Source organism: Zonotrichia albicollis, chromosome 1 (genome assembly GCF_047830755.1).
Source record: "Zonotrichia albicollis isolate bZonAlb1 chromosome 1, bZonAlb1.hap1, whole genome shotgun sequence".
Taxonomy (NCBI): domain Eukaryota; kingdom Metazoa; phylum Chordata; class Aves; order Passeriformes; family Passerellidae; genus Zonotrichia; species Zonotrichia albicollis.
In genome coordinates, this window is record NC_133819.1 from 15,962,660 (window position 1) to 15,984,773 (window position 22,114).

At 38.6% G+C, this 22,114-nt stretch overlaps 1 protein-coding gene across 7 annotated transcripts in view; it reads right to left on the minus strand.

Moving 5' to 3' along the window:
• Window positions 1-4,528: 4,528 nt before the first annotated feature.
• WAC (WW domain containing adaptor with coiled-coil) overlaps window positions 4,529-22,114 on the minus strand; it is a 57,087-nt gene continuing 39,501 nt past the window's right edge. For 6 of the 7 annotated variants that reach the window (XM_014270133.3, XM_014270126.3, XM_026796065.2 and 3 more), the window contains 6 exons: window positions 20,868-20,990; window positions 19,807-19,955; window positions 16,387-16,505; window positions 11,488-11,674; window positions 8,302-8,429; window positions 4,529-6,024 (listed from right to left, as the gene is read on the minus strand). In XM_014270133.3, coding sequence (XP_014125608.1) covers window positions 5,955-6,024; window positions 8,302-8,429; window positions 11,488-11,674; window positions 16,387-16,505; window positions 19,807-19,955; window positions 20,868-20,990 — 776 coding nt within the window. In that variant the 3' untranslated portion in view covers window positions 4,529-5,954. The remainder of the gene's footprint in view (window positions 6,025-8,301; window positions 8,430-11,487; window positions 11,675-16,386; window positions 16,506-19,806; window positions 19,956-20,867; window positions 20,991-22,114) is intronic. The other variant, XM_014270121.3, reaches the window with a different exon arrangement.

The following is a 22,114-nucleotide window of genomic DNA, read 5'->3' on the forward strand; positions in this document are numbered from 1 at the left end:
AAAAGGCAGTTTTATTTAGCAGGTGAAGACAGGGACATGCTGTCAGTGGTTTAATAGCTTTTACACTTAAAAAAAGATAGAAGACTTACTGTGAAATTGAATCTCAAACAGGACCGAGTTTAATAAACCTTCCAAAATGTGGAAGAAAGGAAAAGCCTTTACTCTGAGGATGCAGAGGGAACTGATGGACATCAGAGCTCCTTGGCACCATCACATAGTCCAGACTTGCTGACAACACATTCACCTTCTGTAGCACCATCTGCCATGGGCCTTGGTCATTTTACCAAATAACCCTTCCCAGGGTAAATTTTCTGCTACTAAAGAGGATGCATCCAGCAGAACAGGAACTCCAGACAAATCCTGACAGCATCCCAATTACACTGATAAAAGACCCAACCACAGATTTTTACCCAGAGAAGTAATGTAAGACCTTGACAGCAAATCTGCCTGGCCAGGCAATAGAACTGTCCAGTCTGTTTAGAACTCAGAGGCAACACCCTAACTGACCTCCATGGGCCATCTTTAGATTTGGGAGAATGAAGAGAATCAATTTGTGACTTGCACTTAAATTGTAGATGCTGATACAGAGGACTGTCACAGTATTCTCCATGAGTGATTTCCTTATAATATACAGTGAAAAGGAAGATGAGCCTAAATTAACATTCTGAGCATCGCTGTGTATTAACACACTTTTACACAGCCCAGATTCTGAGATTCCAAACTGGAGCACAGGGATTAGTCTTTGAGCATGGCACTGCATGCAGGAGTAGGTAACATCCCTTTGCAAAAGCTCTCTGGCACGTGTGACTAACAGAGAGTGACAAAATACTGTCACACATACTGAGTAACTGCTGGAAAGATCAGGTTGTTCAAGCTGTGCTTGCAAACCTGCCGTGCTCACTCTGCTAAGTGGAGCTGTGTAGTACAGCTGCACATGGCCCAGCAGCTCCAGGCAGGACTGGCCAGGAGACAGCAACAAGACTTCCTAGAATGTTCCTACTTCCCATGGGAGTTCATTCTCCAGAAAGTCCTAGTTCAGGTGGGTTAGTGCCTTTATTAGGGAGGAGAAAAGTGCTTTGTGACTTTCAGATTCTCAGCTACCTGGAGCCCTGAGTGCTAGAGAGTCTACATCAGCCCTTTCCCTCAGACAGGCTCCCCAAACAAAAAAGCCATAGTTGGAAAATACAGAAATCTGTCTCAAGGAGCATCTAGGAAACAGTTCCAGATGGGTTAGCACAGCAGCAGCAACACAGGCATGCATGGAGGTTAGGAGGATAAAGCTGATGCCTACAGCTATGAAAGACTGAATATTTTCAAGCATTATTGTAGACCAGAGACAGAAGAGAAATTTAGCAGATATCTAAGAAGAGTGATGTGTAACTGGAATCTGAAACTAACAATGCTGAAAATATTTTTTTGCAGAAGTCAACATCTATATGGATCTCAGTTGCAAAAGAAAGCTTTTGCTTGACTGACTATGGGAAAACAACTGTCAAAAAAACCCGGATTTTTTTCCTTTTGCTAGGCAACAAAACAGATTCCTCCCACATCAAAAGCTCCAATTCTTAAGAAATAATATAAAACAAATAAGAAAACCAAAACAAAAGAAACCTCCACATATCATTAATCAGCAATGATGGGCAGAAGAGTAGCGCTAATGTCAATGTAATGGCACTTTAGCTCAGAACATTCCCCTGCTAGAAACTTCCAAAAGTCAAGGCACTCTTTTTAAACCATCCAGATTTGCCTCTTTATAATCTTGTAACTGTAAATGAGATTGATTTGGTGAGGAGAAATCATTCCAGGATCAGCAGTAAGGATGACATATTCACAGAAACATCCAGCTAATTCCAAGAATGGACTTGATATTTAACTATCTACAGAACAGCTGTGTGCTGATACAGAGGTGAAGTGCTTGCCCCTTACACCCAGTGGCCTCACGAGTCCCTGAGGCACCATGGCAGTGATGCTCAGGGTTCATCACTCCTTCTTTCCTTCCTTCCTTGCAGCAGAATATACAGTACTGGCCATGGCAGCCAAACTCACAGCCACAAAGGACTCTGCTAAGTCCTCAGGTTGTCACCACAGGCAAGGTGACACTAGAATGAAAGGGTGACAGTAAGACATGGCCTTCTTTGACCCACTGACTTAGGAGGCATGGCACAAGTACCCAGTATTTTCTCATGTATCTTTGAGGATAGTCCTGCAATGAGGCTGCTCCAGAAAAGAATGGATATTTTACAAATTCTTCCTGGCCTCAATTATACACTCTTTCTGAATATATTTTCAATTGCAACAGTAAAGACAGCCAGTACAACAGTAAATACAACCAGTATCCACCACAAGATGCTCCTGCCAAAAGAGATGAATTAATGAAACGTGTCTGAAAACAAAACTGCATTGCCACAGAAGATCAGTGTAGGCAGGAAAAGTTGATGCAAATTGAGCAGGTGACCACAGCACCTTCAGATCAGGGTCAGTGAAAAGAATGCATTCACCTGCAGAAGAATTAGAGTGCCTTAACACTAAAGTAAAAAAAGGAATTCCTTGGATCAGTCATGTCATTTTATAATCATATTAAGCTGCTCCTGCTGTAGTCCTTGAGCATGCCACAACATCTGATAAAGCACCAGCCCAATGGCACTGCTTGCAGTATGACTGCACCAGCTCAATCTCCTCAGTCATTCTGAAGGCTGTTTTTCTATTCTACTAAATACGTGCTTAGCAAATGCATAACAAGAAAATCAAGAGCAACATAGACAACAACAGTTCTTTCCCCAGTTTCTCATCACTTTTCCTTAACCAGCTCTATGAAGTAATTAATACAGAAAACATATCCCCACAGCTCCAATCAACACCTTCTGAACACCTGCCTAGGAATAATACAAGGTTTGATCCAGGGGAATTTCACTTGATTGGACTTACAGGTGCAGAGCAATTCAATAAAACCCCTTTAATTAACCAATGTAAGGGACAGCATCAGCTTCAGGGTGGATAATTAACAAAAAGCTGGTAATCCAGTAATAGGTCTCAGCACACCTGCTCATTTTTGTCCAGCTTCAGATACAAGATTTGATGGGTAGGAGTAAAATCTGTGTTTTTTCCACAAGGAGTTTACAGAATGCTGGCTTTGGTACACTACAGAAGCCAAAGAGGATCTCCAGATCACACAGGAAAGCCAGGATTGTATTTGCATCTTACTGAAGCCATTTTGAAGGACCTTAACCTAATCTCTTTGATTAATGCTGACTTCAAAGCAGTGCCTCCAATCCAATCCTCTTCCCTAACTAACACTAGCCAAAGTCTGGCAGGCTGTCCCTCCTCAGCTAACAACAGCTCCAGGTGTTGGAAGGGTGGGGGTGATGGGGAGGAAAGCTATGGCATGGGAAGCAAATACTGAACCAGGTGTGGACATGTCACCAGATGCCACCTTTATTGCAGAGTTAGGGAGGGCATCCCCTGAAGAAAGAGCATGTCTCTGTGTGATGGGTATTTATTTATGCAGGTGGTTTGAGGGGGTTAAAGTGGCACATTAATCCTTGTGACTCCCAAATTATCTGTGACCATTCAAACTTTATGGAAGTTTTCAAGTGATAAACAGACTAGCATTTTTTAAGGCAGGAAAGGACACTCTTCTGCAAAACTGCAAGCACAACAGACAGTAGTTAAACATAAGAAAATTAATTCAAAACAGGGGTTTAAAAAAATTATCCAAAGCAATTTTCTAAAACTGAAATTAACTTCTGAGGCTCATTGATACAGGATGCTACAGAGGGCAATATAACAAGCAAAAGGAAACAAAATAAGCTCATGGAAAATAGACCCAGCATATCTATTAAGACAGGAAACACCCCTGTCTCAGCAAGTAACCAAACAGCAAAATACCTAAACTAAGGACAGCCACTGGTGAGAGATCCCTTGCACACTTCCATGCAATTCACATGCTATTGCCCTACACTTGAGCAACTTCCAAAAATAGGATGCAAGGCAAATACGAAAGTCTCAGGAAGAATTCTGTCACTCAGCCTTGGGTCTCTAAAAACACAGAAACAATGTATGTTCCAATTCATTCAAGATCTGAGAAAAATCAAACATTTGCATGTTTGAACACAACAGAACATATTGGGTTAAAAAGTGAGGGAAAATCTACAAATCCATCTGTCCCAACTTCCCATTGTTGCTGTTAGTTAGGTACTTCAACTTGCTCCATTTGCATGTTTTGATAAATCAGAGCATTCAGCTTCCACTGATGAAAACCTGATTTTAAAAATCAGTCCAAGCTCACTCAACACAAAAATCGAGTACCATTTCTGATGCTGAGATTATTTTTTAGGAACAAACCACAAAATATCACATGTTCCCATGTCAACAACTGTATCATTAAATTCTTTCTTTTTCTGTCTTTTTTTTAATACATCTCCTATATCTTTCCTACTGAACAGACTGCTGTGACATATACACCTCTACAAATAATAAACTAGTACTGCCATCACGATTTCTGTCGTTTTTAAGCAAAGAAAAAGTCACGTTTATTTTGTAGTAGCAATAGTTTCTTTTTTATTTTTAATATACTTTAGGAAACAATATACAAAGCTGAGCTTTTCCACCATTTTCAAACGGTGAGTTGCTCCAATTACACAAATTCAGCGTTTTGTGATGGTTAAGAACAGCAGTCAGCACCAGACTTAAACAGTTAGCTACAACACAAACATCCTTCGAAATGAAATGTCATAATATCAAGACAGGTAAACCAGGAGTTAACATATGACAACTGTTGGGGAGGTGTCTTAAATCATCCTTGTTGAATTTTATATTTCCTTAAATATTTTATACATATTTTCCTGTTTACAAGTTTTAAACAAAACCTCCCTTGAGGAATTATTTAAGTACAAAAATGTTCAACAAGAACAGTTCTAATAAAGAATCCCCAAAAAGACCAAATTTTAATGTGTTGACCAAAGGAAATGAAAACCAGTGTTTCTTTGCTTTAACATGTTTATTACAACAGATACAATTCACATCTGACTAGCTTTTTTTTTCCTCTTTCCCCTCCCACAACCATGTTAACATGTTCATTGGGCTATTTCCTTATATTTGAGCAAGTAATGTACTTTCAGCACACATGCCCAGCAGTACTCTAAGTCCATTCTTACAGGGTGCAAATGGAAATACGTTTCAATAATTTATACAAACAAGTGGGTTATGCTCAATCACTGCAATTTTAAGCTACTGTACACAGGAATGAAAAGATTATAGAAAAAGTGCCATAGCAACAGTGCCTTAAGAAAAGAGAAAATTAGAAGCATTAAAAAGCTGATAAAATCAGATTTAGGATTTCACAGGGAAATGGAACACAGAAGATGAAAAACATTTCTCTGTAAAACAGAAATGGAGAAGCACTGCTCTCGACTCGGTGCAAGTGTGGAAACAGTTGTTTCGTGGTATTTTGTACATTGCCCAAACTGTTGCAGCCTTAGACACAAATCGCCTGGCGCTTGCATTGAATTTTAGGAAATGAAAAATTTCTGAATGATAAATTAACTAAAAAAAAAAAGAAAAAAAAGAAAAAAAAATGAAAGAAAAAAAAAAAAAAAGAAAGCTAATTTTGCAGACAGGTTTACATGTAAGAGGCTAGGTATTTAGCCACCTCAGCATTGATTAGTTTTGGATGTCTAAGCTCTGATACACATGGCTTCCCATGGCTTCACTCTACAAAATATATTTACAACGTGAAGAATACATCTACAAGAAATCTACATTTCAAGGGTTTTACAAATCATTCTTGTATCTTTCCCCTGAATTTGACTCCCTCCTGTCCCCTTCCCCATGTCAACTTTTTTTTCTGCCCAGCTCAACGGTCCAAAGTCTACTCAAATGCAGCTCAAAAGTGTTAAGACTGGGCATCAGTTTAATAGTTCCTGTACTCAAAACCATGTGCAATTGTTTACAATTTTTCACACCATGAAGGAATTCTGATTCTTTAGCTTTTCAAGTTCTTTAATTTGTTGCCTCAAAAATAGTATCCTGCAAGAGAAAAGAAATTAATGAGTATAAACATTTCCACTATACAGATGTATTAAATAAGCATATACACAAGCACTTCTACAATTTCAGTGAGAGATACCAACTTCCCTAGCCCCATTAAAAAGATATCAAGTTAATTCCCAATGTGTTCAATAAACTAAAGCCATGTGCAGATGCATAAAGGCTTGGTGTGTTTGACACTTCAGTTCAAAAAACAAAGTTGCTGCATTTCTATTATGACTGATACACATTTGTGTTTAGGTCTGCTCTTCAGTTGAATGCAGCTCCCAAAAAAAGCAGGACACTGGCAAGTAAGCCAGGTAACTGAATAATCTGGACAACAGCATTATGCCTTTGTCATGCAGTTTTCCAGACTGTAAAACAGGCTAAAGTGCTCCTTTTTTTTTTAAAAAAAAAAAGCAAGTCTTCTCACTTGCTTTTTTAAAAGTATTTGGCTCTGTGGCTAATGGCAGTCTCTACTTATGGTAAGTTCCAATTTCAAAAACATTTGAAGCATTATTAAAGGGCATCTAAGATAAAAAGCAATAACTACACCTTGCTTAAAAATAAATTATATTGCTCACAACTTCTTATACATTTTTTTCCTCTTCTTCTGAAGTGACATAAGCAATTACCATGACTAACAAACATCTGTTTCACAGGAATTTTTAATGAACAATTTGAACCACTTTTCATGATGCTGAAGTGTAATGCAAACGTGTCAGTGAAATAAGAAAATACTCAGGGAGAATTTAGGTTTTATATAAATATTCTATGAAGGCTGAAGCAACTTTAATAAATGCAGAAAAAGGAACAATTCAGCACTTTTGTGGAACACTTTACAAATATGTGCCCACTTCATTAAAAATGAATTTTCTACTGAAAAGTAGGTGGAAAATAATATACTAATATATAGAGAAACTGAAAAGATAACATTTAGCTTCAAGGCATGGGCATGTAAAATATATCAGTCAATGAAAAGTGCCTTTTTACATGCTGTCAGTTTTGATTCAAACAATGTATGTGCTTTATCTAGAGATGAAGTTCCTTCTTGGAAGACATTTAAGTAGCACTCTTGTGTGCAGAAGTACACAAATAGTACCATCATTTAAATGTACTGATTTTGATAATCCCATCCTTTGCCAAAACCTCCCCCATCAACTTGGTTACTTATGCCTTGTATTCCACATCTTTGGGATTGCAGCAAAAATAAAAGATACATGTTACTACAGGCTCAAAGTCATAATAATAATAAACCATTGATAGTTTAAGGATACAAGTGTACAAGAAAGAAGGTGCTATTTAATGAGCGGAACAATGACATTTGACATGTTATTTAAGATCAAATGTGCAGAGACAAATGACACCTTAGGAAATTAAATCTTAAGAAACCAAGCCATTCATTAAATGTTATATAGAAGTTATAATTCACGTAGTGAAGTTATGAAATAAAGCTTCAGAAAAAATGGGTGTTTTCAGTTCTTTATCAGGAAAGGTTTACAAATATATCATAGCCTGATTCTAAAGGATTGTTTCACTATCTGCCAAAATGCAAGAGCTTCTAGAATAAATGCAGCTACTTTAGCAGCATGCAACACAATTAAGGTGGCTTCAAACAGTAAGTCAGAAGCACTGTATTAAAATTATAGTGTGATTTAATAGTTGGGATATAAAAGCAGATACAAAATCAGGACCACTGGTGAATATTTTGAGCATGCATTTTAAGATTACAGTTTCCAATCTTGCACAAAAGTATTCAAAAGCCTGGCTGTGTATCACTGAATTGATACACAAGACTGACTTATAGCACATCTACTTTGCTATAAGCAAACACTAATTTCTCTTTCACTTGTAATGTAAATTACACCTGTTCAAACTTGCTCTGGCTTTAGACCTATTGAATCTCTCACATAAACTGAGTGTTTCAGATCAGGATAAACTGTGCAGACGTGTCCCAATGCAATCTATGCATTATGTATGGGCTGATACTCTAGAAGCATGCTGAAATACTGTGAGTTCATCAGTTCTTTGTAATGCACTAAGGTTTCTGAAAGGAGATTTCTTTTCTATCTTAGTTAATGTAGATACAGAAATTGCATATCTGGTTCTGTTTAGTGGACAGAAATAGGCAGAATGTACACAGGGAAGACAGCTTGCAAACACAGCAAGTACTGGTGTACTTACAGTCATCAGTAAACAGAACTCATGCAAAATAATGCAAGAATGAAGTTCTAATAACACCCTAAAAACTGAAACAAGCACAGAGCACACACTTACCTTTGCTCACGCAAAGTTGCTTGAATTTCACATACTCGAACTAAAGACCTTAAATTCTTTAATTCAGTACAAATTTCTGACATATGCACACTTCCCATGTTATGGGCTTCCTCACGTAATCTTGATGCCTGCAGGGGTTAAACAAAGGTTAGGATTTTGAATCATGCATTGGAAACAATTGGCAGTAGCCAGAGAATTGCTAGATCAGTGTCTCTTGAAACAGCAAAGCACTCTAATTTCAAAAGGCAGTATTAAATCAGAAGCACATTAAGTTGTCTACAAAAGCCCATTCTGAATCACAAATAAACAACACTGCTGCCCAGAAACTGTGTAACCTACGCCTATGCTAAGGCAGGGCTACTTTAGACCTTCTTGATCTGAAATGTTTACCCAACCATCTTGAAAGACAGTATGTGACAGGGCCTGGAGTTTCTAAAATAACCTTTTCAAGTAGTTCAAAGTCTCCAACCATTATTCCAATGGCAGACTTAAATTTCCCATCTAATTAAGCCGTAGTGACAAAAATAACTGAATGCCATCATCTTTCCAGCTACCTTTTACCTAACAGAAAAAAACTTTGCAACCCTCTTCAGGTGTTCTCTAACAGATCAACTCCATTACTTTAATATTCCCACTGAGTCAGCTGGAGATAAGCAGAAGTGTAAATTTAAAAAGCACAATCTATCCACTTCCCAATTTGTGCATTTCTTGAAGTATCATCACTGTACTGGATATGACTTCAGGGAACTCCTCAACAGCACCAAGGAGACCAGTATAATTATCTGAGGCCCTGTGTATTACACTGCAATAGGGAACAGGAATTCTTTCAAGTGGCACATGGAGAAATTGTTTAAAAATACAGCCTTCCCTGCACCATTGCTGTTTAGCAATGTTATCCTCTGCTACACTGGGTCTGGCTGGGATGGAATTAATTCTCTTCTCTTCATGGCCACGTGATGCCATGTTCTGAAGCTGTGACCAAGCCAGGGCTGACAACACAGTAACATTTTAGCTATTTCCAAGCAGACCCTACACAGCATCAAGGGTTTCTCCCTTTCTCTCTCTGACCTGCTCTCCACCCAGCAAATACATTGTGGGAGGACAACAGGCAGGGAGGGAACAAAACTGGGACAGCTGCCCCGAACTGACCTCAGGGATATTCCACACCATACATGGGCCACGCTCAGCAATAAAACTGGGGGACAGTGTTCCAGGGCTGCCATGGCTCAGGGACTGGCAGTGATTGCTTCTGCATCACTTTCCCCCACCCTCTTTTACTCTTTGACCTGCTTTTACCTCAACTCCCAAGTTTTCTCACTTTTGCCTAATTGTTTCCTCTATCCAACTGGGGCAGATTGAGCAAGTGGCTGTGGTGCTTAGCTGCCTACTGGGATTCATCCACATCTGTTTAGGTACTTGTACATTTAATTTTCCTTCCCAAAAATAATGTTATTTAGCACAGGTCTTCATCAAACTTTTGTCATTTCTCCAGTTCAAAGCAGCATTTTGTGTTCTAATTCCCTACATTAAAAGTTTTCATTTCTGGAGTTTATTAACATCCAGGAGTATCCTGGTGTCCAGTAGGATATAACTGCCCATGTCTTCTCTGCACAACTCCAGTTACTGAATTGTTTTTCAGTTTCCCATGTTAAGTGCTTTTTATGAGTTCTGTGAGGTAACTGCTGTAATTCAAGAATGTTTTAGCTATTAACTACTGCACAGCACATTTCTTCAAGTTCAACTGCTTTAGCACATACCTGTCCTGACTCTTCTAATTTATTTACTTATTTATTTTTCAGTTTACTCAGGCATGTGCTCTTCTGCCTTAAATCCAAATTACACTATATATCTGGCAGCTATCTGAAGAAAGCAGGGCACGGGATTTTAGTCTCTCCATTTTGATCTATCTTATCTTCTTCACTGTGTACTGCACCTATACTTTCATTCACTTTTGTATCAAATATCTCACTCAAGTGCCTCAAGTGCTACTATTCAAAACTGGTCTATAAACAACACCACCATGTGAAGGCATCTGAAATAGCAGACAGGACAATGCAGCATGCAGCACAAAGGGAGAAGTACCCAACTGAGTACATGACTGCCTAGCATTAGCTGAGTTTTTTGATCTCTTTATTACCAACAAGAGAAAAAGACCCCAAAACCTGCATAAATTTGCTTTCTATATTAAGATACTTGTGAATTCAGTACACCATGAAAATAATACTTTCAAAACTACAGACCAAGGCCATAGGTAAGTGCCTGTGCTACACCATTTCCTTCAAGACACTCCACAGCAATGCCTCAGTGTTTGACTCAGTACAGGTAGGTAATTTCTTAAAACAGACTTTAACAAATCAGTGAAAAGAAGCAGAAATCCTAACAGGGTCTTAGTTTAGGCTGCGCTTGTGAGAGTCATCTTGCAAGTTACTACCCAAAAGCCTCCAGTGTAGAATTGTGCCAGCATGCATCACCTCTCTAAAAGACCAAAGTAAACTGAGCTAGGTAAGATTATTACCCCAAACAGACTGCATCAGATATAGCTGCCTGTAGAAATAACTTAACTAGATTCAATAACCACTATGGTTCCTTTGAGTAATACATTCCAAGCAGATGACATGCATCCAGTTTCCTTGTATTACTACAACAGAACAGGTTTCATGCAATTAGCTACAATACATGGATGGCAGTTTGACTGGATTTCCCATTATGTAAAAATAGCCCAAATTCAGTCTGAGTACTCTACATCAATTCACAAACAAGGTGGAGTTTCTTTTACACTGTGTAGACCTAACACACCAGTAACTAAAATCGTGGAGTATTCTCAAATAGTTTAACTCTGTACCTAATTTATAACGTTTTCCACATAATCAAAATATAATTATGAAAAAATATGTTGAACTCTATGTTCTCTGTAAATTTCAACAGAACTTAAGCAGTAAGAAAATAGTTATGAGGACAGCTATTCATCTGAGGGAATATCAAAAGCACTGACTTCAAGTGATACTGAAAATACCCAACCACTGAAAGGCAAACAAAACCTGCAGGTCTGGCCTAATCTCCCTTTCCTCTCTCCTGGCTGAGGACAAGAACAAGGATTTTAATACTTTTAATTTCTAGAAAAAGCAACTCAAATTTTAAGCTACATTTGATGCCCTCTCCCAGGTACCAAAGCAAAGGAGCACTCACCTGCTTTTCTGCGTGATCTGCAGGCCAGCCCTGAACATGCTTTATAAGGTTCTCATTGAAGTGTGCTGCTAGCGTAGGTGTTAATGAACACGTGGGTCGTACAGATGGATTCTGTGGTGCAGGTGTTGAGTTGGATGCACTACTGCTAGAGGTATGATTTGGACCTGGTGATGGACTTCTTTGACTACTAGAAGAAAGAATTAAAAAAAGCAAGTGAGCATTTAAAAACATATGTGAACCTATAGAGAAATGAACACTGAAAAGTCATTGCCTCCAGGCACAAAAATGCATAAAGTGTTCAAACCACAAGTAAATAATTCTGATAGACCAAAGCTGTGCCACCTCTGTAAAAACCTCTAAATTTAATTGGAACTGAGTGCTACAATATAACAGAGGATTCTGTTATTTGGTAGGGTTTTGAGTTTGTCTCGTTTAACTCTGAGAGCTATTCAAGAGATGTAAGCTGTGCCTAAACGCTAGACAGAAAATATACATATATTTATGTTCTTCCTTCGAACAGCTGCCAACCTAAGATTTTCAGTAACGACGTATCAGATGGGAGGCAAACACGTTTATTCAAAAGAGGTTTGGCAGAACAATCATTAAGAACAATGTCTGATGTCCTGATCTGAGAATACGTCCATATGGGATTTGAGGAGTTTACTACTCATGCCAAAACACAATCTACATGGTTTTGTGACATTGCACATCTTTACTGAATGCACTCAGGAAAACAGAAGTATCACAGGAGCAGTGTGTTTGCAGCCACCAAACCTGGCTGCTTCACTGGAACGTAGCATAACAGCGATGGTACCTCAGTTAAATGTTCTTTGGCACTACACGTACTGAGAAATAGCGGCATTAATTGTGTAAGTGCTTCTCCCACTGGCAGAAACTTTTCAACACAGGCCATAATTTCAGGCTATTTCTTAAAACTTTGTATCACTTGCAGGCAAGAAGAAAATATTATAAAGGAGAACTAAATTTTAAAGGCCTTCTGATTCATCACCTACCCTGTTGGTCCCTTTGAAGACTGAAAGCATCCTTACATAAGGCAACTATCTCTAATCCAAAGCCCAGACATTTACCGTAATCAACTCACACTTGCAAAGAACTACAGCATTAAGAATTACAGCCAACAAACTGAATGTCTGACTGGACCTGCTGGAACAAAGCCAGAGAGTCACCAAGCTGACAAGAGGGATGAAGCACTTCTCCTGTAAAAAAGGCAATTCCTCCCCTCTTTTCAGAGCTTATGAGATCCACAGTATCTGGAGCACTATGTAGTGGGAAGCCTAAAACAGGACAAGAATTAAACTGCTAGAGCAAAGGAATGTGGCAGAGGACAAGGGGCTGAAGCACATGCTGTATCAAAAGAAGCTTAAAGTTTATTCAGTCTGGAAAACAGAAGACTGAGGGGAAGGGGATTGAGGGATCTCTTTGCAGATTTTTTCTACTTTTGGAGAGAACAGACTCTTTCCAGAGATGCACAGTGACAGCACAAGAGGCAGAGACAAGCTACAACAAGGGAAATTCTAATTAGACATGAGAAAAAAAGAATCACCATAAGGGCAGTCAAACATCAGAAGAAGATATTCTGAGATATTAAAAAAAAGTCACCAAACTAATGCCCTTAGCAATTCAAACTTGCCAGTCCTACTCTAAGGTGGGACCAAAGTAGACTGTAGCTAGAATTCCATTCCAAAGTAAATTATTCTAAGTTTCAATGTATTCATTTAGCATCAGTATAGTAATGGTGCAGAGTCAGGCTATTTTTAGTAATTAAGTAGAATTCAGGCATAACCTTATTTACTCCTTAGTTCTACTAGAATTAAATTTCCCTCCATGACTTGCCTCCTCTTAATTTATCAGCCTGTTTTCTCCCACTCCTACTTCAGTAAAACTCACTCGAACACATCAGAAATATTTCAAGAAAGTAAATAAATAAAATCTGTGGGCTTCTCAAAAATGCAGCTGTACCTTAATTATGACAAAAACATACTGTCACAAAATATCCCAGGCACTGCTGTGTTAGCAGCAGGGGGAGCTATGAATGCAGCAATGACTGTTCCAAACTACCACAGCATTTTTAAATGCTTCACTGAAGGGAAATACTTGCCTTAGCTGAGTTCAAGACTGACTATGCCACAAGTAACAGAATGCCTCCAGAGAGGCAAAAATATCTGTATCAAGGGTATTAAAACATGATGGTTCTGAAACATGTTACTACAAACGTCAAAATTTTACAACCTACAAAAAATGCAATGAAATACCTCCCTTCACAGCACTTCCCAAGGTAAAGGAAAATTTTTGTCAGTTCCTTCTGAAAACAGAGAGAAACTACCAACCTGATGAAACTATCAGTTATGTAAGCAATAATTTAGTTTCATATTTAAAGCAGCCATAATTGATCGTGTGTCTTTGGAATAATCTCTAACAGACAGATTCACTGTATGTCTGCATTGCGTTCAGTTCCCAACTTAAATGGCTGAAATGTTCACTTCTTGAACAATAGCTACTCAGATTTTCTCACACTGTGTTTCCACCCCAACAAATCAAAAATTATTTATCTCCATTAACTTAAAACTTTTAACGGGCCAAGGAAATGCAGCTGTGATGAACTTCTGCTCAATTATTCAGCATTTAAGCTGGAGAAAACTGCAACCTTAATTCACAGAGTAAAAAGATTTTGGACCATCTGTCCGCAGTTCAGTTTGCTAAATTGTTGTTCACTCCTATAAAAGTAAAAACTGCTCCCAAGAGCCATTCCCAATCCAACCAAGTACTTTCACTTACAAAGGAATCATCTGTTCCCTATCAATTCAGATATACTGCCTGGACACAGCAAATCCTTTGCAGGTAAGTAAATCAGTATCTGAACTGGTCCACTTTCATTCAACTGCACTGCACTCAAGAGAAGAAAATACCAGTCACACAGGTTTTTCCAAGCCATCTACTCCTTAATCTCCCCCTTGCTGCAAACGAGACACTTCCAAAGCAAACTGGAATCACATGAACTCACGATGCACAACACAGCAGAGTCACAAACATGTATTAATTTCAGAGACACAGGACACTGAACAATACTATCACTGTCTCAGTACCTTCACCCTGGCCTGCACACTGCCCCCTGCCCTCAGCCACAAGAGTGCTGCCTGCACAATGCCCCTGCTTCAGCAGGGCTGGGGCAAACTCTGCTTCCTCCAGCAAAACGCTGATGCCAAATGGAGCAATGGTTTGCAGAGGGACAGCAGATCCCTAAACTCACTGCACGTAAGGGTCAGGCTGGAGTACAAAGCCATGCAACCCAAAGGAAGGGTGAGGCATGGACTAGCAAGCCAAATGCCCATCAACTCACACAGACTCTAAGCCATGGTGAAGGTTTCCAAGAATAAGACCATCTTTCTTAAGATTTCCTGTACAGAGAGGGTGGCAAGCAAAGAATAAAAGGGTCTGACTGAGAGCTGTCCCCCAAAACCTCACCACTCCTCATAAAAAAGCTCAGCATGCTGCAAGTCTAACTTTATCTTTGGTACTGTAATTCAGAAAGATTTAAATAGCACCATTCATAATTACTAGGGACTGGAGCTGGACACTTTGCCTTTAGTCTCCTAAAAGAGATAAATGAGTTATAGGCTTGTAATCCAACAAAGCTTAGAATCAAGTGTCTGTAAAATAGCCAACACTAAACTCAAAACTTCTGACTTGCTTGTGTCCGTACCCTCAAACTGGTCAATACTCCAGGGTCTCCAGTAAAGCCAGCTTCTGGGACAGGACTGCCAAGCACACAACAGATAACCCAGTCTCCCAAAGAACCTCCAAATACACATCTCTTCCCCCACAAAACCAGCCAAAACCACAAAAAAACCCAAACAAACAAACAAAAAACCCACCGAAAAAACAACAGCAACAAAAAAGCAACTCAAAAACCAAACAAAAACACAAACAAACAAACAAAAATAAACCCCACCACCAAACAAAAGTCTCCTTTGTTATTAGTCCCAGAAGGGCAGATAAAAGGATCTCACTATTTTATGATCTGGAAAGCACCACCATGTGTAGCTTCAGGTATGCTGACAAAGCAAGAGTATTGGGTTTTGGTTTTTTGTTTTTTTAATACCACACCACACACCTTATTCCAATCACTCTAAAAATCCAGCTACAATCAACTGCAGATTTACAGAACCTCTAAAAAAGTCAACTTCTTCCTACCACAGTTCTATACCATCACTCCATCACATATCTGACCTGACTCATGACACATCTTTGGTTACAGCCCCTGGAACCAATATGACCAAACACAGAGTATCTGACACTAGAAAGACTCTATCTTCCCAAAAGAAAAATTTCAAAGATACAGATTCTAAACCCACCTTGTATGGTTAAATCAATGGTTAAACGCTAGTATCATGCAACATCTTAATAAGTTGCAATGTCGACAAAAAAGTCTGGCCAAGGAAAGGTATTTGTGAAACTTAGTTAATTTTAATGTTTTTCATTAGAGCAGCAAAATCACCCGACAAACCAAAAAATCATGCTAATTTCAAAATCAAATTACACTACAGCAAGACACTACAAACATCTAACACTAAGCATCACAGATTTCTGTAACTGCACTTCAAACTCTGAAATCACAATCCAAGGAATCACTTATAAAATTGACACTAGAGTGACAGAACACAACCATGAATTCCATTCTGCCTCTGTGAGAATGGTCTAATGACTATCCCAAAAATGGAGAATCTACCACATTAAATATGTAGCAAAGGTACTTGGCTGCATCATCTCAGTAGCAGCAGTTCAATAAACTGGCCAAAGAGTCCACTAACTGCAACAGACACAACACACAGTGAATGCAGATGAAATCTAATGACAGAACAGAGAAGCATTTCAAGGTACCTCGAACGCTGAAGACTTCGTGGGGAGGCAGGCTCGTGACCCGCCTGCTTGTCAGCTATTACTGGCTGCTGAGGTGCTGCCTGGGAAGCTGGTCCTTGTTTAACACCTGGAGTAGCAACCTGCAAAGTTCAAAACTTCATTAGAATTCCTCCACAGTAAAGAGCAAGTGTAAGAAACAGAAAAAAATAAGGAAATTACAATTTCAACACCTATAGGGTTTGTTTGTTACAAGACCTTTTGCTGACACAATTTTTATTATCTTTACAAGGTGTTATTTAAAAAAAAAATCTAGTTCCCCAGCTGTGCAAAAAGATTTTTTTTGTACTAAGAAGGGGTTATTAACAGATGTAACACAAGCAAATTTAGACCCATGTGACTTGTCAAAATATTGCAAGCTTGTATTATCTTTGACTGTATCTTCCATCTGAGCTCATTTTCAACCTCAGAAGAGTTGTTCATCACCCAAATAAAATCTTCATGTACAAATTCAAGAGTTCCCTACTTGAAAATACATTACACAGTGTCAAGAACATAATTACATCACAAGCATATTAAAAACATCTCTATCAAAAATGGAAAAAAATCTAAAGCATATTTGTCAGTTTGCTGCTCCCTCTTCTCTAAGTTCTAAACTCACAGGTGACTACAAAAACAGTCATCAGTACTTTCTTGCTTTTCCCTTGTAGTACACATTCAGTGCAAGGTATTAAGATACCAGCAGTAAGATACAGTCTTTTCTATGAATTTCTCAACTACATCAGGATGAGAAGTTTGGGAATCTAGTAATGTCTAATTTACAGCAAATGAAGTCCAAGATATTTCATCTCGCCCAATGCTTTGCATACCAATTTTGAAATACGTACAAGACAGGCTGAGCTTCAAAATTTATCCTCTACTTCCCAAAGTTAAGCTAACAATATTGAGAGAAAAGGGAGAGTGCAAAGAAAGAATGACTTCTAGGGATCCATAAAGACAAAAAAGCCAAATTGTCCAGCCTCTCTGGCATTTGCTGACTTCACATTAGTGTAGATTACTAACTAGTGGTCTCCTGAACCTCCAGAAATTCTCTACTTCAGAAACTATGACTTCTGTGAAACAAACCACAGATGGTAAAATAAACTCAAGACATAACTTGATTCATTTAAATATGCAAGGGGGGGGGGTCTTAATGTAAATTCAAACTCTTAGATGTCTAAGAGGAAAAGCCACCTTTTAAAATTATCATCAAAATGAAAATGTGTTCTTTCTGGTTTTTAGACTAATAGGCATATACTAAAGAAGTCTGAGTAGCACATGAGAAGTCCATGGTAGTAAAAGGGAAAAGCAAGATAATTGTAAGATCAATCTGCTGTTGAAATAAGCAGAACTATATCATTCAGGAGGGTGACACAGTAGCAGATCATAAACTGATTTATGAGAACAGACTACACAAGTACCTTTATGAAATGTATGACATGAAGAACTTTGCTATTAATGCCTGCATTTTGCTCAGTGTGTGAGCAGACATCAAATTATCAAGGCTTTTCAAACAGAACAATTTCAAAAGAGAAGCCTATCAGCAATAAAGGAATCATGCAGCAGATCCAAACTGGGGAAGTAACCAGCTCCTTGGCTCGTAAAATTAACCAAAAAAAAAGGAGCATAAAGAAAAAGTGGGATTTGTAAAACAAATGAACCGCAAAACCTTTCAATTACTCCATGTTCTCCCAAGTGTTTCAAAGACTTTAAATATATATACCATAAACAGAAAAATAGTAAGGGCTAAATAAATTCAACACAACAAACAAACAAACCAACCAACCAAAAGCAACATTCTCACTGAGCCTGACAAGTCTGTGTAAAGTGCTTTACACAACTACTTTGCAGAAATTCAGAACAGTTTCTGACCACACAATACAGGCAGAGCTAAAAGGCAAAGTCTGTGCCCCCTGAGCTGCCACATGCACACAACACCCCAAAGGCAGCCACAGCAGCTTCACTGTGAAATCAGTGCTGACATGTTCAAGCACTCCTAAGCAACAGCACTGTGCCAATGGCACCACTGTAGTCCCACAGCCAGCTCAAATCCCTGTGCCTCTGGCACTGGGCTCTTCTTGCCCAGGGCCACTTCAGTTTTGTCTGCTCTAAGCCCATGTGCTCTAAAACCAAGTGTGTCCTGGCACACACCACATCTTGATTAGGCATAATTCACCTCAAACTGTACAACTGGACAAGCTAGCCTGACTCACATACCCGATGGGCTGCTAAAGCAGACGTGCTCACACCAGAGCTATCACCACCTAAGCTCCCATCTCATGGAACTGAGTTACACAAATACAAAAACTGGAAAAGTATCTGCTGCAGAAAAAAAATTGTTACTTCTGGGATTAACAATCAATCTCTGGGTTGTAGAGACCAGAAAATATCTACTTCCAGTTATCGACAGTACACAACTTAAGATTCTTTTTCATATCTCAGGATTTGGAAGTATCAAATATGTCAACCTTGGTATTTGACAATTTCATTACTTGCCACCTAGCTATGGGATGAGAACATAAATTGAGGATGCAATCCAGGGTCAGAAACCAAGGTAACAATCAGTACTGGTATACACATGAAGCTTTGCAATTCATTGTATCAGTCCATCAAAAGAAACTGGGAGAATCACTTGGTTTTCTTTGTACCCATGAAAAAAATCTGATGAAAGAAAATAAGGCATTTTGAATATAATGAGGAATGCAATGTGTTCTCCTGAAAAGTATTCCTCAAAGGCATCCAAGACATTAGAGGCTCACTTGTGAGCAGAAAACTGAGAAAAAGACACCTCAGCTAAGCAGAAGTGGTGATAGAGAAGACAGATTTTAGGAAGGTGGGGGTTTCTCAGGAAAAACATCAGGAGCTTGAATGTTAGCTACAATTTACATTTCCCAGTCACTGATCCAATGAAGGAATTCTGAATGAACAGAGGTGAGGGGGCAGGAAGGGAAAGGGACATTATGTTGTTGATCTGTAAACACCTGGAACATTTCTAAAGAAAATCTGAGACTACTTCAAGTTAATTTCCCCAAGAAGTTCTCTCTCATTCTAAACATCTTTTATTGGGTAAGTCTACATAATTGTATCAGTTGTTGCCACTGAGGTATGCTTTTGTTGCTATTTAAATATGCTAGATTACCAATGCCTTGGTAAAATCTCCAGACAGCATCTGAGGCCAGCATTAAGAATTTCCTCAAGCAAAGTAAACTAGATTTCATGCTGGAGCTGAATTGCCAAAATACAGTCAAGTAGTTGCTTCCAGTTGTTTGTTTCTATTGGGAAAGATAACATACATATTTTATTATCCTACACACAACTGTTAGCACATGGATCTATAGGAACACTATTTAATATTATGTATAATGATTTCTTACTACAATATGGCATAAGGCAAAAGGAGCTCACCTTCTGCTGGGATGATACTGGTGGCGTAGTCATCAAAGGTTTCAGTGGAACAGTGTTAGTCTGTGGCGTGCTTATCCTTGGAGACACGTATGATCTTGGTGATGAGGCATCAGATGTTAAAGACATTGGAGACTGATTAGATGGCTGAGCTGTACAGAGAAGAAAAATGCTTTTAATAAAACCATATCCTATCATAAATGCAAATTAGATTTTCTCTGGGTACTCTGGAGTATGCTATATTAGATGACATTGTTCACTGTGAACAATCCTAGCTAAGGAATTGTATTTCCCCCAAACTCCCCACTTCTAAAATTTCAGGGGAGGGGAAAGGAAAGAAGCTATAAGGAAATATTTTTTACAGATAAAGAGACTTAATCACATGCAGCTCCTATTTTAGAATGCTCAACTTGTTTTAACCAAAAGAAAGCATAACAGTTTGTAAAGAAACCTATTAATCCATTCTAGGCATATACCAACAGCTCCCCACCCATGGTTAAAAATTACCATTAGCACTGCTTACCTACTCAGTAAGATGACTGCATTTATTGTTTTGGTTTAAGTTTCTAAACTTAAGTTTTAAAATTCTTTATTAAGTTGCAAGCCAGAACATATTGGAAATATCTGAAAGAATATCTTGCCTAGAAGATGAAAAAAAAGCCCCCACCAGAGAGAGAGGAAACTTTCTTTTAAGAATTTAAAGCCTCCCCCAAGAGTCACAGTTGCACAGTACTACAAGATGGGCGTTGAAGTAAGGAAGAGTTGGGTTTTATACTGTTAACTTACACCTAATTCCAGAAGGTTCACATTACTCATGTAGAATTTCTTAACATACAAAGAAAATCCCAAAAGGTGAGACAGAAAGGCTTGTTTACTTAGTATTGTGCCAGGTTCCTGCCCCTCAATAACAATTTTTTATCCTATCTTTGGAAAAAGAAGTCATTTCACATTCTCCACATTGTGTGGCCAAAGATATGACATGAGACAGATTCCATAACTGTATCAGCCTTTTTAAAACGTTGTGTAACAAATTTACATGAGTGAAAAAAAAAAACTCCAAATACCTTGCGTAGACAGTTGTGCAGCTTGAGAAATTAGGGAGGTGATATTGAAAGCAGATGGTCCAGCAGTAAGAATTTTATGGAGTATAGACTGCAGAGAGGCTTGTGTCACAGCTGCTGTTAGAACTGAAAACAAACATTCTGTTTTACTGACAATTCTAGAACACCACTTTAAACTGTTGAAACTGACTAATTACATTTAAGGTATGTTTTCTTTCAGATTTATTTCCCGTATCTACCATGACCAAAGATCCACCTCAACTGTTCTTCAGTTACTTGACTTCAAGTTGACTTGGTATGTCTAGCAAGTCCTTTCTTTAGTAGCTTTAAGACATACATTTAACATAAATTCTTTAAAAAATAATGTCAAATCTTCCAGTTGACCTTATAGATTAGTAATAATTCTTGTAAACAGCAAGAGAAAATTTGTCCAATTTGCTACTGTAGTAAGCAGAACGTGTGAAAATTTTTTTATACTACAATAATTTTTTAAAAAAGCAAAAAGCAGAATCACTTCAACTCACTGAAAGAGATGAGGGCCAGACTTAATGTTCAAGAGGAAGACAAATGTCTTCCAGGTTAAAAATCCATGTTTCTTCTTACTAATAAAAAGCCCTTATCTCTTCTGGGTTTAGCTGTCCCATGTCATCCCCCCACCAATAAAAAAAAAAATCACTTTAAACCATTTTAAAACTGCACAATACAGGAAGAGCATCTTGCAGTACGAGATGACAAAGACCCTGAACTCTGAGCTTCTGAACTAACCTTTCCAAAAAGATCTACAGGCTCTGTGGGATACTTCCTGGACATACTTCCAGCACACTCCTGCAAAAACTGACTCACCAGCAAAGCACAGAGTAACGGAATCGTGTGCACAGTAAGGGCAGCCCTGCTGTGCAAGGTGAAATCACTCTGCCCACGTGGACACAGCCAGGCCCTCACGCCATCACAACAATTCTGAACACTCTTGTTCCAAGACATACCCAGCTGCTGCTCATATGGCAAGAGAAAATTACTAGAAATTTCACTGGGCAGCTTTTTAATAAAATACAACTGGAGTTGAGTGGACCTTTCATTTTTCAACACAGCCATAACACTTCTTTTTTTAGTCCAACCTAGTGGATTACAGTTTCAAAGACTTTCCCTGCACAGGAAAAAGAAACCAATGACCTACTCACTTACTGAATGAAGACAAAATATCTGCTGATTAAAAGGAAGCAACTGACCACTTTTTCTGATGAATAATTGCA